At 58.4% G+C, this 17,597-nt stretch overlaps 2 protein-coding genes across 5 annotated transcripts in view; both read right to left on the bottom strand.

Annotated features, from left to right (window-relative positions):
* Positions 1-392: 392 nt before the first annotated feature.
* On the bottom strand, positions 393-15,811 carry GRM2 (glutamate metabotropic receptor 2). Of its 4 annotated transcripts, none has more exons than XM_062500538.1 (7): positions 15,783-15,811; positions 10,320-10,347; positions 6,372-6,746; positions 3,793-4,630; positions 2,024-3,087; positions 934-1,117; positions 393-466 (listed from the first exon to the last, which is right to left on the bottom strand). In XM_062500538.1, exons 3-7 carry the CDS (start codon positions 6,735-6,737, stop codon positions 393-395), a joined length of 2,526 nt encoding a protein of 841 aa, XP_062356522.1. In that variant the 5' UTR covers positions 6,738-6,746; positions 10,320-10,347; positions 15,783-15,811. The 4 variants fall into 4 exon arrangements, with proteins under 4 accessions (XP_062356522.1, XP_062356523.1, XP_062356524.1 ...); XM_062500539.1 differs by lacking the exon at positions 15,783-15,811 and adding an exon at positions 11,744-11,754; XM_062500540.1 differs by lacking the exons at positions 10,320-10,347; positions 15,783-15,811 and having other exon boundaries at positions 2,024-2,143; positions 2,969-3,087.
* TEX264 (testis expressed 264, ER-phagy receptor) overlaps positions 12,109-17,597 on the bottom strand; it is a 39,345-nt gene continuing 33,856 nt past the window's right edge. Inside the window, exon 6 of the mRNA XM_062500541.1 lies at positions 12,109-12,963. Coding sequence (XP_062356525.1) covers positions 12,650-12,963 — 314 coding nt within the window. The 3' untranslated portion in view covers positions 12,109-12,649. The remainder of the gene's footprint in view (positions 12,964-17,597) is intronic.

Here is a 17,597-nt window from a genome sequence, read left to right as displayed (position 1 = left end):
CAGCTCAGTGCAAGGTCCGTGCGATGTGCACTACGGCTCAGTGCAAGGGATGGGGGAAACACTCGCCATGGCTCAGTGCAGGGGGGTGTGGTGGGTGCACAATGGCTCAGTGCAGGTGACACAGAGGGACATGTGCCATGGCTCAGTGTGGGGGCTGGGGATGCGCGCCGTGGCTCAGTGCAGGGTGTGGAGCACAGGGTACATGTAACGTGGCTCAGTGCAGGGGAAGGGTGACATGTATGGCCCGACATGTGGGATGTGTAGCTCGTGCTGGGGCAGGGGCTGAGCCTCCTGGCTGCACCTGGCACCTCACTGGGTCATGCTGCCGGCCCTGCTCTCCCGGGGGAGCAGTGGGGTGCTATGTGGCAGCACCACAGCCTGGCCTCCGTCCTTCACAAGGATGACGTCGTGGAATCCACCACCTCACGGCCATTGCACACCGTGGGCACGTATGGCGAGGCTGAGCCTGGACAGGAAGGCAGCAGTCAGAGCTGGGTTGGGGTCTGGCAGCAGTACTTCCCAGCATCCCGTGGCACCGGTGCCCAGGGAGCTGGGGTGGAGGGTGCCCAGGATGGCCGCATCCCCCTGGTGTGTCATATTCCCTGGAGCTAAAGCAGAGTGCCTTGGGCAGTGACAGGAACCTGGGGGCAGCTGAATCCCCAGTGTTGGGGAGGAGAGTGGCCCTGTCTTCTCAGCAATTATGGCCCCCCAGAAGCAGCTGTGGCCCCTCTCTGGCAGCTATGCTGTCCTGGGAGATGAGGCATTGGGACAGAGGACAGGGAAGAGCCACTGGGGACACATCCTCCATTGCCCCCCATTTCCCATTTTGCCCTACCCCACATCCCGCTTCTCTTCAGGAACCCGTGTTGGGATGCCCACACACTCCCCCCACCAGGAAAAGGGTGCTGTCCCCCAGCCCTTCCCCAGCCCCACCGTGCTCACCATGGGACTGGCTGGAGCTGGCTGCTGCCACGCTGAACCGAGCGGTGCCCACACGGTGACTGGCCACGTTCTTCTGCGGCTGGAAGAGTATGATGTGCAGCTTGGGGGTGAAGAGGCAGCCGAGGACCACGGTGCCGCTGAGGCTCACCGAGATGCACATGGTGGTGGTCTGGACCTGGAGACAGGGGTGGGCATCAGGTGCTCCACCCATCAGCCCTCTGCCCCAAGCAGGCCAGGATGAAACCCATACTGTGGCACTGGCCAGCCCCTCTGGGCACAGGCTGCACCATGCAGGGACATCCCACCCCACCCCACGTCCCTTTGTCAGGGTGGTCCTGCAGGAGACCCATGGGGAGAGTATGGACCCTGCCCTGATGGGGACAAGTTGCCCCTACAAAGCAGGGACACCCTGAGCAGCAACCCCGGCACTGCCAAAATGCTGCTTTGTGGCACTGCCTGGGGCCAGAGCCTGCACTCCTCCATCCCAGTGCCTACTCTTACTGGGGGTGCAGGTCCTCTTTGAAAGCCCCTGACTGCAACTGCCCCCACCAATTCCTCAAGACCTATCAAGAATGTGTTTGGTTGTCCATGCCAGAGGTCTTGAGGTGCTCAGGATGCACCCCATGCTACCCAATTCCTGGCACTGCTCAGCAGCCCAAGGACCAGGCTGGCCCTGGTGCTAGCATTCATGCCCTGGGGTGGGGTGTCTGGATGAGCCAGTGGCTGTCTCATGCTTTTGTGTCACTGGGCTGAAGGATGAATATCATTTCTCCATGGTCTGGCTATGGGGGATCTCTGGAGGTCTCAGGGCCATTTCCCATCCTCATCCTAGCAAAGGAGGGAGGGGGGCAGATCCTCTTTCCAGGACTCACTGCCCCATCAACCACAACCCTTCAGAACCCTTCACCTGGTCCTGAATTACCTAGTGCAGAGGTGACCGTCACCAGGTGTGTGGATGAAGACCCTTCCCCAGGTTCACGCATCTCCTAATCACGAACCCTGCATAGCCCAACCCTGCATGGAGATCCAAGACTACTTAGATCGAGCCCTGTCAGAGCCCCCTCAGAGCTCCAGCTCTTACACGGTAGTCGCTGGAGGTCACGTAGAAGATGGGCAGGAAGGCCAGCCAGATGATGCAGGTCGTGTACATGGTGAACCCAATGAACTTGGCCTCGTTGAAATTTTCGGGACATTTCCGTGTCTTGAAGGCGTAAACCGTGCAGAGGACAATCAAGAGGACATTATAGGTGAGTGAAATGAGCATGTTGGAGTCACGGTTGTTGCACTTGAGGGTGACAATGTACCTCTTGTCAGGCTCAGTCTCCTTGCCCGTGCCAGGGGTCTCCACCAGCAGCCAGATGATGACGATGATCAGCTGGCAAGAGATGAGTGCCATGCAGATGACCACCTGTGACGCTGGGCTTATGAAGCGGGGGCGCTGGACCCCCTCCTTCACGCCGCTGAAGATCCTGGCGATGCGGTTCGTCTTGGTCAAGAGGGCTGAGTAGCAGACGGCGAAGGACGTGCCCAGCCCCAGGCGCCGGAGCGTGCACACCCCGGTGGAGGGCTTTGCAATGAAGATGAAGGTCATGCTGTAGCACATGAGGACCCCTGTCAGCAGAATGTAGCACAGCTCTCGTCCAGAGGCCTTCACGATGGGAGTGTCGTTGTTCTTCACAAAAACTCCAATAACGAAGAGGGTGGAGATAAAACCCAGGCAAGAGATAGTGACAGGACCAATGGCCCAGACATCTTTCCAGCGGATGTATTCTTGGGGCAGCTCATAGCAGCCATTCAGGGTCTCGTTGGGCCAGTAACCAAGACCACAGTCCATGCAGGTGAACTCATCCAGCAGGTACTCATAGGGCTGGCAGGGGATGCAGATCCAGCAGCAAATGTCTCCGGGCTGCATGCTCTTGATCTCATTCTTCTTGCAGGGGTCGCTGCACTGGGACACGGGAATGGAGGTCTCAGCCCAGGGGATGAGGCCGGTGTCGAGGATGAGCCCCTCTGCCCAGTAGCCCACTTTCTGGTACCGATACCGCCCGTCCACGTAGTGGTAGTTGAAGATGTTGTAGCGCCCGATCCCATCGCCGTAGCGGTCAAACCGAACGACGCTTTCGGTGTCTGCTGGCCTGAATGGAGCTGCAGGGAGGAGAAGGGGAGACAGTCACTGCCTCAGGGCAGGAGAACACCCACTCCAGGCCTCGAGGCAGGGCTTTTCCAAAGGAAGGGTCACATCCCACCATGGCCACAGGTAAATGTCCAAACTCTTTCCTGCCTTCACTCCCGTCCTTGCTGCCTATGCACATGTTAGGAGCAAGAAAGCAAAGGTGGAGAACTACCTGCCCACCTAGCTGAGAGTCCATCAACCCCAGCCAGCTTTGCTGGGACAGAGGGGGGTTGTGCAGCCTCCATGGCTCTCAGTCACTCCTGTTAACCAAGGCACCCTCAGCCCAAGTGACAGAGGACATGCTTCTAATTCACCCCAAATTAAATGGGTCCCTGATCAAGGGTATCCCTCCAGTTTAATCCCTGAAATGTGAATAAATCATGATGCTTGCAAAGACCCATACTCTCGAGGGTCCCCTGTGGGACTGGTCCCACCCAGCTGTAGCAGGATGGAACAGGTGGGCAGCTTCTCCACACATTTCCACTGGGGATAGAGGCCTGGGTTGCCTCCCAAGCATGATGGTGGGCTGTTGGCACCTCAGGACAACTGCAGCCCTGGGTGTGGGTAGGCTGGAGAAATTGGGAGGTCTAGGGTCAAATTTGGGCCTCCTTCCTTCCTATCCTCCACCCATCCTTTTCCAGTTTGGCAGCCAAACCACATCTCCATTTTGGACTCACCATCAAAATTAACATTGAGTATAAAGTCCTTGTAAAATCTCTTGCCATTGACAGGCTTCATGGCATCACAGAGCTTGGTGGAGTTGGGGCACAATGTCCGGTGCATGTTGTGAAGAGAGTGAGCCATGGCATAGACTGCATTGACCACAAACGTGATCTTGGACTCGGGCTCAAACTTGCCTGTCTTGAGGGAATACCAGCTACAGTCCTGCGTGTGGAAGCTGCACCTAAACTTCTGCTCCCAAAACTCCCGAAACCAGGGATTTCGGCTGTTATTGTAGGGGTGGAGGTTACGGAAGTAGGAAGCAAACTCCTTAATGGGGTAGGCTGCCAGTTCGATGGTGATGGCTCCCTCTGCCACTGCTTCACTCCCGGCCACCACGCTCTCCAGGGCTCCCCACCCATCACTGGCCACCCACATGAAGGACACATTGACTCTCTGGGCAGCTGCCAGCAGCTCCCGGGCATCTTCACTTCGGGTGAATAACACAACCACTCTGGCGTTGGGCTTCTGCAGCAGAGCCCGGACCACTCCATCGTAGGTCTTCTTGTTCATGGAGCGCCCCACCTTCTCCGAGGTGGCGATGCAGATGTTGCGCATGCGGGCTTCTTGCTCGAAGGCCTCGATGCCCGTTTCCCCATAGTCACCCTCCGAAGCCACAGTGGAGACGTAGGTCCAGTTGAAGAAGCGGAGGATCTCTGCCATGGCTTTGGCTTGGTAGAAGTCTGGTGGGACAGTGCGGGCGAAGTAGTCGTAGCGGGACTTGTCACTGAGCTTGGCACTGGTGGAGGCGTAGCTGATCTGTGGGATCTGGAAGAGCCGCAGCAGGTTGGCCACCTGCATGGAGGAGGAGAGGTGAATGCCTGAAGAGGTGGCCAGCAAGGGACATTCCTATGGGGGGACCCCTGCCCAACACCCAGTGTTGCACAATGCTCTCAAGCACAACCATTAGGCTGATGAGCAACCCATCCCAACCCAGAGCATCCTGATCTGGGGAGGGACTGGAGAAGAATGGATGGCACATTCACAGAGTGCCTGAGCCCTCAGACATGCTCATTTATTTTTATTTTTTGTATTTTTCTTTCAGTGTTTCAGGCACTCCACTCTGAAATTTGGGGCTGGGGAGGGGACAAAAGCAGAAAGTCTGCCACAGGTGACCTGTGGGAGATGCTCGATGGCAAGGAGAAAATCAGGATGCCTGGCAGCCCTACAGCACAGCAGGAAAGGATTCTAGGGGCTGGGAGCCAGGGCAGAGTCCCCCCACAAAAGGCTGGAGGATGCTGCAGACCTGGCTCAGGGGATCGACGCCTGCACATCCCGCATCAGGAGCTCAGCAGGAGTGGCACCTTCCAGCCACTCGGCAGAATCCCTCATTAATTTCAAAGGGGAAAAAAGCCCCACTAATGAGCATGTTAAAACCCAGGCTCTGGGGGCAGCAAGGGGGCCTCGGGTGTGCCAGCGGGGCTGCCAAGCCTGCCCATATCTCACTGCTCCCCAGGCAGGAGACACAGCTTAATTAACGTGGACAAATGATCTTGACGACAAAGTCCCCTAATGGCAAGAATGTCCCCGAGTGCAGTGATGCTGCTGCCTGGCCTCACCATGCATAGGAGCTGCCAGCCTGCCATGTCCCCCCAGTGCCCCTTGAGCTCTCCAGCCAGCCCACATTCTGCCCCTGCTGACACCTGCCTGCCCAGGGTTGGGATGTGGGGACATGCTGGGTTCCCAGCAAGGGAAGGGACAAGTGCCCAGGTGGGCTGGGATGCTGCCTCCATCACACAGTCCCAGCTTCTTCTACCCCATAGCTGGTGGATGCAGGGATCCCGGGGCCAAGGACACACAGTTAGACACATGCTGGAGACTCATTAAATCTCAGCAAGCATGTGGCCCACTGGCCACCCTTGTGACTCAGCTGGTCCTGCTGGCTGCCTGCATCCTCAGGGGATGGCTCCCTGCTAAAACCAGCCTCTGGGTTTACAGAGCTATGGTTTTGGGGACCGAGATGCAGCCCACCCAGGGTCACAGCCAGGTCTGAAGTTTGAGGTGTCTGTCTGGTCCTGTGGGATCACAGCAGACACAGGGGCACTTTTCCTCTGAGTCTACCCTGCCCCAGCCAGGCAACCCTATGACTGACCCTTACATGTCCCTTGCAGCACCTCACAGGCTGCTGTTCGTGGGGGCAAGGGGGACAGTGTCACCTCACATTGGTCTGCTCTGCCTGGCACAGTGCAGACATGAGCTGGGCTGAGGAGCTGCACTTGCCACCTGGAACCCAGGAGAGGAATAAACACCTGTCCCCATGTGAGGCTTTGCTCTGATGGCTAATGGAGTGTTGGGGGACTCATGCAGCCCACAAGGGGATCCTGGGCACACGCCCCCACAATCACAGAGAGATGGCTCCTTCTCAGGTGCCCAACCAGCACTCTCTCCCAGCTGGAGAAAGGGGCAGAGCGTCATGAGTGAGAGTCCCTGTGCCACATCGGCAGTGGCATCGCTGTGCTGCTGCCAGTTTTATCCCCCTCTCCCCCACTTCAGCCAAACCCCTGACCCCATGTGACCCCTCTTGCCTGGGCAGTACCTGGATGGAAACGTCACTGTAGGAGCCCCCAATGACGCCAGTGATGGCAGTGGGAACATCATCGTGGACAGCGTAGGAGCCATCAGGGCAGATGTGCTCAGAACCATCCACCCTGGTAAGAGAGGCACGGACGAAGTCAAGGGACTGCTCTAGGGCATAGGTGTCCTTGGAGCAAGTGTCGAGGATGTGAGCACCCAGCTTCACCCCTGGCAGGATACTCCCATCCTTGTTGATCTCGTCCAGGGCAAAGAGCATGGCCTCCAGGCGCTGGATGCCCCGGTGCTCATTGATCTTGCCACAGTCTTCACTCCCCACTCCTTTCTCATGGACAGGGAAGAGGCCCCCAATCACCAGGTCGCCATCCATGCTGATCTCCTTCTTGCCAGCCATGCCGTGCCCAGCAGCCAGACAGGTTGCCAGGTGCATCAGCCCCAGCCAGGCGGCCAAGGGGATTGCCATGGGGTGTGCTGGTTATGGCTGGGGGATCCACACCACCCCCTGTCACCTGCTGCCACCCGTCAAGGTGAGGGCAGGTAGTCCCCAGGCATTGGGTGGTGGGGGGTGGCACGGCGTGGTGTCGTTGGGAGAGAGGTCGTGCCACCCCGGCAGAGCCCTCGGCACCTGGAAAAGCAAAGGGAAAAGCTGCTGGGTCTGCAGGATGCCAGGCACAATGGGGACAGGGGCAGTCAGTGTTGCATGGGAGAGCCAGGCTGTGAGCCTGCCTGTGCCCCCCACCCGGGGTGCCCTCAGGAAGAAGTTCCCTGCAGAAAGGCAAAATGGACAGATGCAATATCTCCCACAGTGACCCAGAACCCCCAGGACACACTCAAGTGACACAGATCCCAGGGCACAAGGAGGGGCACAAGGACCAATCTCCCCACAGCCCTCCCAGGGACACACTGGCATAGGGATGGTCACAGAGCTGGCCCCTCTGGCAGCACTGGGTAGAACAGCCTGCAAGGGGACAGCCTGACAACCCTAAAATATCGTGGAGGAGGAAAGAGCCAGGGATGTCACCTGGTATAGGGACGCAGGACTGGGCAGATAGAGCCAAGGCCGGCTCCAAGCCGAGCCCCAAACCCACGCAGCAGCATCAGGGGTGCTGACAAATCCCAACCTCCAGCCAAGAGTGTTGCCAAAAGCAGCCAGCCATGAGCCCACCGTGCCCACAGCACCCACTGCCCACAGTATTTTGATCTCCATCCCATAGGCATGGAGCCCACCCCCTCTGCTGCTGTCCCCAGGGATGTCCACGGCACCGGGGATGGAGCAGGGACTCGCCACTGGCTTCACCCTCATGCAGTAACACACAGGGTTCTGGCAGTCACGGTGCTTCAGAGTCTGTTCTCTCACCACCGCCCCTTCCTTCCCTGTATACTAAATTCAGAGATTTCAGTAAAAGTAAGAGCCAGGTTTGCTGACTCCCTCTGCAGAAAGCACGGAGGCGCAGGGGAATCAAAGGCTTTTGCAGCAGGCAGGCCTTGTTTTGGCAGAAGATGCAGTCCCCTCCAAGAGTGGTTGTCTTTTCCCAAATCACGGGAGAGATTTGTTTCCCATTTGAAGCTGACTGCTGAAATCCCACGGGCTGGCATTTCAGGGGCTATGGGAGAAGGAGACCCCTTGGCAGTCCAGAAGCCTCAGGCTGCTTTGGAACAGGAAGCTGCTGATGCTGTGGCAGGACCATGGCCTCTTCCACAGCCCAGCAGTGCTTGTGGGGGCACAAAGGGTGGGAGGGGGATGACAGAGAGTGTTGGTCCCTTGCTGCTCATTCCCATGCTGCTCCCAGACAAGTGATGACAGTGCTGGAGGAACCTTCCAGCAAGCAGCCAGAGATGGCAGTGATGCCCAGGGGGATGTGGGGCAGCAGTGTGGCACAGAGCATAATGGGGTGAGGTGGGGTGACACATGCAGACCTCTTCCTCCATGCCCCTAAGTGCCTGTTCTCAGGGGCTGTCTGCTGCTGCTGAGTACCCATCTGTCTCAGAGTATCTCTTACCTGGCCCCCCCAGTGTGAAGGACTTTGGATATGAGAGAAGAAAGGGTCCCTGCCTTATTTCAGGGATAAAAGCTTCTAAGGGACCCAGGGTTTCCTCAAGCAGGAAAGAGGCCACAGGTTCATGGATTATTAATGGAGCCCATCAGCAGCCAGCTGAGCCCGGCACAGGGGTCCGGTGGCACTGGGAACCCAGGTCCCCGTGGTCCAGGTCTTTTGGGACAGCTGACAGGACCCACCAGATGAAAGGCACCTTCAGGCCAAGCTCCTCTGAAGGGCAAACCATCATTCACCCGGCAGCGAGCCACGATGGACAGTGAGCAGGGCTGCTGCCATTCCCGCAGATGCTCAGCTCGACTGGTTTAGTGCTGGGGGGATGACAGCCCGCGGGAACCTCTGGAGAACATCTGGGGAAATGAAGCACGGGGTAGGGCAAAGCCAAGTCCAGCCCGACGACCACGGTACGGCGGGAAGATCCTGCCAGCTGCGGGCAGCCTCTCCTCCCGGACGCATCGCGAGTGGGGTGGGTGAGAAGGGGCCGTGACTCCTCCGTGCCCGGAGCGCTTCCCATCCCCTGCCAGGAGCCCTGACCCTTCCGACACCAGCATCCCTGGGGGTGTGTGACACCCGGGGCGTGTGCGAGAGCGGCAGTGCTGCGGGGGCGCAGGGACAGCGTCACCTCCCGCGGAGGTCGCAGAGATCCCACCGCCACCGAGCTCTGCCAGGAGCCCCCAGCTCTCCCCTGCAGAAAGGCTGCCAGCCGCGGTGCCCCGCGGGGCCGAGGTGCCTCCCCGGAGCGCTCCCCCGGCCACCCCATATCCCGTCCCGAACGCGCCCCGAGATCCGGCTGCCCCGGCACACTCACAGCACCCTCAAAGCCCCGGCTGTCCCCGGCCCGGACAGCCGGACTGGAGACCCGGGGGAACAGCAGGGGCGGGGATGTGTCCCCGCCGGGCCGGGCGGTGACCCCGCTTCCCTGTCCCGGTGCCAGCGGGCAGCCCGGCCGGGGGCTGCGGCGGCGAGTCCCGCTGAGTGCCATTGCAGGACAGGGGGCTGGCGGGTCATCGGGGGGCGAGAAACCCCCAAGCCGTTCTCCCGGAGCCCCGCGTCTTGTACTTGGCAAGGAGCGGCGGGAGCAGCCCCGGTGCCACCCTGACCGCCCGCATCCCGGCCCCTCCTGTGTCGGTGCCGTGCCCGTGCTCTGCTCTGGTCCCGCAGCTCCGGGAGCCCCGGCACCGCGCTCTGGTCTCCGAGCCCCGCCGTGGCGCGGCCCCGACGGCTGCGGGGGATCGCCGGTGTCCGTGCCTCTCCTCCGCCGGCGCCGGGGCACGGCGCGAACCTAGGTCAGGGCTATGGGAGCGCCAGGGTGGGACCGCAGCCCTTACCTGGGCCCGGCGGGCTGTGCCGGGAGCCGGTGCCGGTGCCGCGGCTGTCTCGGAGCTGCGGCTGCCACCGCCTCTCGCCGGCGCCTCTGACACTCCGCCAGTCCCAGCAGAGCGGAGCCGCTCCGCCCCCCGCCCGGCCCGGCCCCGGCCCCCGCCCCGGTCCGGCCCGGCCCGGCCCGGTGGGCAGCGGCAGCCCCGGGACCGCCCAGACTGCCCCCCGCTCGCTCCGGCACCGGCTAAGCCGGGCAAGGGGCAAAACGGGGGCAGATAGCCAGGTCCAGGCAGAGAACGGGCAGGACGTGGGCAGGCAAGGCAGGGATGGGCAGGACATGGACAGAAAAGGTAGAACACAGGCAAGACACAGCGAGATCCAGGCAAGGGATGGCCAGACTGAGCCAGAGCATTGGCAGGATGCAATCCGGACATGGCCAGAGAAGGCAGGACACAGAAAAGGCATGGCTAGATGCAAGCAAGGAATGGCCAGATGCAGGCTGGACAGAGGCAGGACACAGCCAGAGCAGGCAGAACTGCTCTGCACCCTGGAAGACCTGGCATGGCACAGCTCAGAACCTGCTCCGCTGGCCCCAGAGCCCCCCAGCTCATTCCCAGCCCAGTGAGAAGGGTCCCGGCCCCAGATCAAGCTTCACAGCCACGAACTGGAGTCCCAGGGTTTGTTCCCCCCTTGGCTGGCCTGCCCCCTGCTCTCCAAATCCTTGGGAGGAGTTCAGGCACCCAGCATTACCCCACTGCCCACACGCATTCCACGCAGCCCCAGCACTCACCGGCAGCCCAAGCACCAATCTGGGGAAGGCTTTGGACCACACGAAAACGGAGGCACCAGCAGGGTTGTGTTCCAGATCTCCACCAATTGCCCAAACTCTTCCTAGAGCCATTCAGCTGCCCAGGATCCTGCGGTGTTGCATCCCTGGAGCTCCATCACTCAGAGACAAGAACGGGACAGAGGGTAACACAGGGGACAGGGCTGCTTGAGGCAACGCCCCGAGTAAACCACCTCACCACCGTATGCCGCAGTTTCATCTTTTTTGCACTAGAAGGATGTGGTTTAAGGGTGCCGTAGTGAGTCACACGCACGCTGCTGGACTCCCGTTCCCCCCGGCAGCCCTGGTTTGGGGACGGGTAACTTGGAACGTCTATGGCAAGGTCCCTCCTGCAGTCCCACAGCAACAGGACTCCAGACCCCACCAGCCCCGCTCCTTTCAAGACTGTTAGCACAGAGTAGGACACTGGGGAGAGGACGGTGCCTGGCTGGGGGACCTGGCCACTGCAGGTCAGGGTGCACAGAGCTGAGGGGGACTGGAGGTGTGCTGTGCCAAGGGATGCTGGCACTGCCGTGGTCCCACTTTCCCCCAGCAGGTGGGTCCTGGCTCCAGCCTCACGCACGGAGGCATTGGCTGCATCATCCCGGATGCAGGAGAGTGATGGCAAAGCCCCCTGGTGCCCAGCTTCAGTGGGGTTAGGGGACAAGCACCGTTAGTATCCACTGCTTGGCTTCAACACCCCAGGAGCCCCAGCCAAGCATAAATATTTCAGGGGGCTTGGCAGTTTTGTAATAACCAGCAACAAAGATAAACACCAGGAAGAGCAATATTTTTCCATGTGGGCTGGAGGAGTTTAATATTTTATCACTCAGAGCACAAAATATTTATGAATAATCTCATGTCAATCACTGACTGAGGACTAATCATGACCTTTCCAAGTCCAGGAGGACACATTCCCACCACGGAGAGACAGTCAGACCTCCCCTGCCCCTGGCATCCCCAGCCCAAATCCCAGTTTTGGGCTGCCACATTTGACCACCAGGAAACAATCCCTGGGCTGCTGGAGGTACCAAGGGTACTCAGCAGGTGCTCTGGCACCCAGCACTGCCCCTAGCATTGCTTGAACAGCCATGATGTCCAAGCTGCTCCCTTGTCCCAAGCTGAGAGACAGGGAACTGGGAGCAGCATAGGCAGCCCTCCATGCCTGCATTCCACAGCAGCAGAACAGACAGATGGGATGTCAGGAAGGCACGGTGGTGCAGGCAGTCTGGGGTCCCCTCCCCACACAAGAAGCACCAGCAGCAGCTTTAAACCAGTTTTACTCTCCACAGGTTCCCAGGAGGAGCAGGGACTCCAGCTCTGCCCAGCTCAGCACGGCAGCTGGGACCCTTCCTTCCCCACTTTCCCTGCAGCTTGCATAAGCTGGGGACAGCCCCCATGCCCTGCTGGGCATAGCCCCTGGGCAGCTCTTTGGCTCAGTGAGGGCCGTGGGGGCAGCTCCCATCCACAGTCCACTCCCCACCATGGGGCAGGATGGCACAGTCAGCCAAAGGACAAGTCAGCAACGCACCAGCCACCAGTGAGGAAAAGCATCCACTTTATTACAGACCCCAAAGTGCCCGTGGCAGTGCCAGGAGGACCACATTTACACAGGATGTTTCCATTGTTCAGCAAGGGGAAGAGAAGAGGGGAACAAACCCAACTGACCCAACTCATGGCTCTTTGGTGCTAGAAAACGTGGTGGTGCAGCAGAGAGAAGCTGTGGGTGAGAGGGGCACCAGCAGAGATGAGGGGGGACATCTCTGACATCCACCACCATCCCCCAGACACCTGCAGGGAATCTGCAACGTGCTGGACACACACAAACAGCAAAAAGATGCATTTCACTGTCCCCCCAGCCTGAACCTAACCCTGCGCCACTAAGCACCACAGAAATCCGCCCCCCCCTCCACCTCCCAGCACCCCCAAAAACCATCCAACACCCTTTCTGCAAAGAGGGAGAGCAGGTCCTGGGGGGAATCAGCAACCAAAATCTCTTGGCTGGAGAGGAAGGAGGTGGGAAAGGCAACTGGTTCCCAGTAACTCAGACCCCACTGGGAGGTGAGGCAGCCAGGTCTCTATTCATTCCTCTCCTCTCTCAGCAGCAATGGGCTCCTTGGTCCACTTGTCTGTGACCTCCTGGCTGCCCGCATAGCCCACATCAGACAGCAGGCCCGGGGCTCCCTCCCCATCCCCAGCAACCTCCAGGTCCAGCTCCTCGAAGGAGGAGCCGCTGGCTCCTGACTCGCTGTAGCTGTGCTCGCTGCGGTTGTCTGCCTCCTCCCGGCCACGGCTGGCTGGGAAGGGCAGCAGGATGGAGGTGGCCACCGAGGTGTCTCTGCTGTCAGTTGTGGCCTCCATGCTGATGGAGCTTGTCTCACTCATGGTGTCGACCCCTGGGATGGAGAGAGAAGGAGAAAGAGTGAATGCTGTGGGAAGGAGGCAATGGGGATGGGGTGCCACAGCCTTCCAAGCCATATCTCTGAGATATCAGACCACAGTGGAGACCAGCTTCTACCTCTTGTCACCTGCTATGCCTTTGAGACGTAACCAGGTGAAGAATGGGCTGAGTTCAAACTGCTCCCTGAAATCAGGAGCCCCCAAGGAAGCACAACCAACCCCCAGCTTCCAGCCATACCTTGACCTCCTGGCCACACCCTGGCCCCACAGCTGCTCCCCATGCACACACCAAGGATCTGCCAAGCCCTTCCTCAGGGAGCATGCGTGCTTGTCTCTGGCATGGCACCAGGAACAAGACAAAGAGCAGGAAGGACACTGTCCAGTGAGGGTGATTGTGGAGCTGCAGCATTGTTTAAGCACCTAAGGAGATGATGGCACAAGTGCAAATCCTCAGGTGTTCTTCTGTAAGAAGCAGGTATCTATGTCCAGCCTCATGCCAGGGCATCCTGCTGCCTTTAGCATCTGACAGCCTGATCCCACTCCTTCCATGGCTCCCCCACAGCCAGCAGCTCCAGCAGCAGTGTGAAGACAAGCAGGGGAGCAGCAGGCAGGTCTTGGAGTGCCAGAGGATAGGGGGAGCCTTCCCAGCTCATTCTGTGCTTCTCCACCTGACCTGGCTGCCAGGCACATCCCATCTCATGACCAGGCCCCCCAGGTGCTGCCCCTGCCTGCCCATGTGGACTCCTTGGCCCACCTCCCCCTCCCCACATCCCTGCCTCATTAGCTCAATCGACAATACAATTAAGGAGTCGACAAGGAGAGGAACATGTCAGATTGAGACCAGCAGCTCGGTGCTGTTGCCAGAGCAACCAGCCAGGAGACAAACCCCTCCTGTTAAACATTAATCATTGTTAATTATGACATCACAGATCCACGTGGTTAATTATGACATCACAGATCCACATTGCTAATTATGATATATCAGCAAACACTGGGTAGGCTCTTTCATCACGTCCCTCCCTACTCCATCTCCTCCGAGTTTGCCTTGTATCACTGTGAAGTGAGAACCAGGCTCTGTCATTTCCCAGCACCTCCATCCCTGCTGGGGATCATGCCCCACACCAGGAGGGAAACCAGGAGGAGCCCCACTCAGCAACAGCACTCGTGGAGGACTGGGGCTTGCCACCAATAAGGATAGGAAGTGGCAAATGGGAGCCTTGCTGCAGTCATCACTATCCTAGGTGAGAGAGGAGAGCCCTCTTCTCCCCAATGTCCCCTGCTGGTGTATCTCCATCCTCAGCTGCTGGTCTGGGGCTATCTTGGGCTTCCACAGGCATTTCCAGCCTCCTACAGCTCCTGCAGCCTCAGTGCCCAAGGCTGGGCTGCTTGCTTTCCCCCAGCTGTGTGGCAGCCACTGATCTCCTGAAGGAGATTCACCAAGGAGGGAACTTTTCCTTCCAAACATCCTTAAATCCTTTTTCTGTGCTGTTTTTCTTCCCGGCCTGGGCAGCTGCCAGCAGAACTGCTTGTAAATGGCAGTCCTCTGCCTCCTGAGCAGCATCATCCCACGGTCCTGCCGCCTGAGTGATGGCTGCTCTGAGAGGTGGCTGCTCCGAGAGGACTGAGCAGTGGTAGCAGGATGAGGGGTAGCCAGAAAAGATCCACAGTGCACCCACTGCCTCATCCCACCTGGACGGCATATTGGCTTCATCCCGGAAAGGAACCTGAGCCTCCACCCTCCCACCTTGGCAACCCTTCTGTCAGCTGCCACAAACTGAGCCCTTGGCCCCTCCCCAGACGATGCCAGGTGACCCCTCCCATGGAAAGGAGGAATGAACCACTGCCCACTAACACGCACTGCCCTTGCTGCAGCATCAGGGAGCACCTCGACATGGAAATTACATTTACTCTAAGTTAAAAAGGATGTTCTGTACGCTGCAGAGAGGTGTTCGCTGAAGGAGACAGCAGCAACTGAGTGAGCAGCAGAAAGGTGGGAGATGTTATCCCACCTGGAAGGACCTTGGCAGGGTAGTGGGTCAGCAGGGAGCCTCTGGGAAGATAGAGAGCTTCAGGGGATGAAGGGGAGTGTGTAGACCCTGAGCCTTGAAGACAAATTAGGGTTTGCAAGGTCTTTAGTGGTGATCTGAAAAGAAGAAATAATCTGATTTGGTCAAACTGGTGGCCTGAGGTGACATGGACACATTCCCACCATGACTTCATGACAGCTCATGTCATGTGTGGCAATCTTGTGTCCCTCTAAGAGACCTGAGGGGACAGGAGTGACATCAATCCTCCAAGCAGTGCCCTTCCTGCTCAGTACCTCTCCCCTGGCACTCCAGGGAATGTTTTGGCTACAAAGCTGTCATGTAACCCCATGACACAAAGCAAAGAAGCTCCTGAGGAGAGGAGCAGCTCAGGAAGAAGAAGACACGGATGAAGCTAACCTACACACTGCTCCAAGCCACCACTGTGGGAAAGCACTGCTGTCCTCACTCTCATAGCCACCTTCCTCTCCCTTGCTCCAAGGGCAACAATAAATTGAGTCATGTTTCCCTTCAGCCAGGCACTTTGTCACTGCTCTGTCACTTCTGATCATGTTCGAGCAGCCTCAGCTGGCAAATTTGCCCATTTCAGCAGCCTTGTTCTCCTCCAAACAGGAAAAGGCTGGCCCTGGCATGGCCACTCAGCCTGGCCAGGATAAATATCTGGGGTGGCAGGGCAACAGAGCTGCTGCTGCCAGGGACCATGTGGGATCAGCTGTGACAGGGGACTGTGGCAGGAACACCCAGCTGTCCTAACAAGAGGCCAGGAAGGCAGTGCAAGGGGCTCCAAGAGGGCAACTAAAGCCCCATGGGAGGGCAAGAAGGGATTCAGCTCTCATCTCACAGGCACAGGCTTCCAGCAGCTGTTACACCCACTTGTCCATCCTTCCCCACACGCCTCCCATGAACCTCTGCCCATCCCTTGCATCCACCTTCCCAAGGCTGGTCCTTACACCAGGAACCAGTCCAACACCCTGATCCAGCATGGCTTTTCTCCCTCTGGCACATTGTGAGATAGCAGCCATCCTGTTGCAACTCGCCGTTGACCTTGCTTCCTCAAGGATGGCATAGCCATCCCACTGCACTCTCAGTCAGTAGGAACGTGGAACCCAGATGTTTTCATTTGGGAAACAGAGGCACAGCGTGGGGTGAAGCCATGACAGGGTGTTGAGGAGTCCCCCAAAAGCCATGGCCACCTAGGAAGAAGGGATATCAAGCAGCCAACTCCAAGAGAGCAGCCAGGGATGGGTGCAACAGGAACCATTCACCCCACACTGCCACTGAGCACGGTGGGGAGCTGGCTCCCCAGACAGTTCAGCCCTGTGCCATACCAGGTACTGGCATTCCCAAATCCAAAATGAGGGCAGGCTCTCTTCCTGCATTGCCCGTGTGTCACATACAATGCCTGAGCAGTCCCCCAGTCCTGGTGCTCCTGGGCCCTTTCCTTCCCCTCATTCCATCAAATATCCATCACCTCTAAATACAGTGTGCTGCCAGGGGGCACAGCTCCTCCGTGATTGCTGAAGCTCACACACAAGCATCCAGAAGAGGGGCTGGGGCCCTTCCCAGGATGTAGAGGCAGGCAGGAACAGACAGGGCTCTTCGGAGGATGGAAGCAAGCAAGGATGAGGCAGAAGACACCAGGAAAACGGAGCTCAGCATGTGATGCCATCAATTGTACCTGAATGCTGTGGGACAGACTCTGCTCCAGGAAAATGAGCACCTGAGATTCTGGGCAGAGCCACATGCTCAAGAACCACCTGTGTTCATGCAAGCAAGCCTATGTGGAGAAGCTGCTTTTGTTTGCTTTCACCTTCCATGCGCAGCAGCAGGGTCACACTGCAGAGCTGCTGGGAGGGAGCCGGGAGCGAGGACCCACTGAGCACCGTGCTGATGCCAAAGCCCCAGAAAACAATTAAGTACAAAACAACTAATCGTGATCGACACTGGCTCCCTGGAGACCCATCAGCTGCCATTCTAAAATGCTTCCTGTCTTTCCAACGACCCTGACAATGGTGAAGAAGGGACGGAATTGGTGCAGAGGCAGCCACAGCCCCTGGCCCCTTCCTGATGTGTTGAGTATGTCCGTCCTCAGCAGAGCTGCCAGCACCCTGCTCTGTGCAGAGCAGCAGCAGAAAGCAGAGACCCTGGACCGTGTCCCACAGCCTTTGTGGCCACTGGCTTATCTCTCAGCCACAGGCACCCAGCACCTCACAGGGTGGGCTCAGGAGCAAGGACAGCAGATGACAGGAGAGAGATATGCTAAAGGGAGAGATGTGCTCTGAGGTCAGGAGGCTCAAGAAAACAAATCCAAGCTTTTCTTACACTTCCAAGTTGCTTGGTACCGTCTGGCACCAGCCACAAGGACAGGTGAGGAGATATGGCAACACCCTCCACTTGGAATTTCTCAAGTCTTTAATTCAAAGAAAGCATAATCCAGCTGGTGGGGAATTTAACGAGCTGTGACTGACCAGTGGTGTGCTCACACAGAGCATTACTCAACATAATGTCAATGCTCAAATCACACTCAGTGCTATTATCTCAGTATTTTGGGAGGGGAAAAGAGGGGGCTTCTTCTGCTGCCACAT

Source organism: Cinclus cinclus, chromosome 12 (assembly GCF_963662255.1).
Source record: "Cinclus cinclus chromosome 12, bCinCin1.1, whole genome shotgun sequence".
Lineage (NCBI taxonomy): Eukaryota > Metazoa > Chordata > Aves > Passeriformes > Cinclidae > Cinclus > Cinclus cinclus.
The sequence above is the reverse complement of the archived record's forward strand: the minus strand, read 5'-3'. Positions and strand labels throughout refer to the sequence as shown.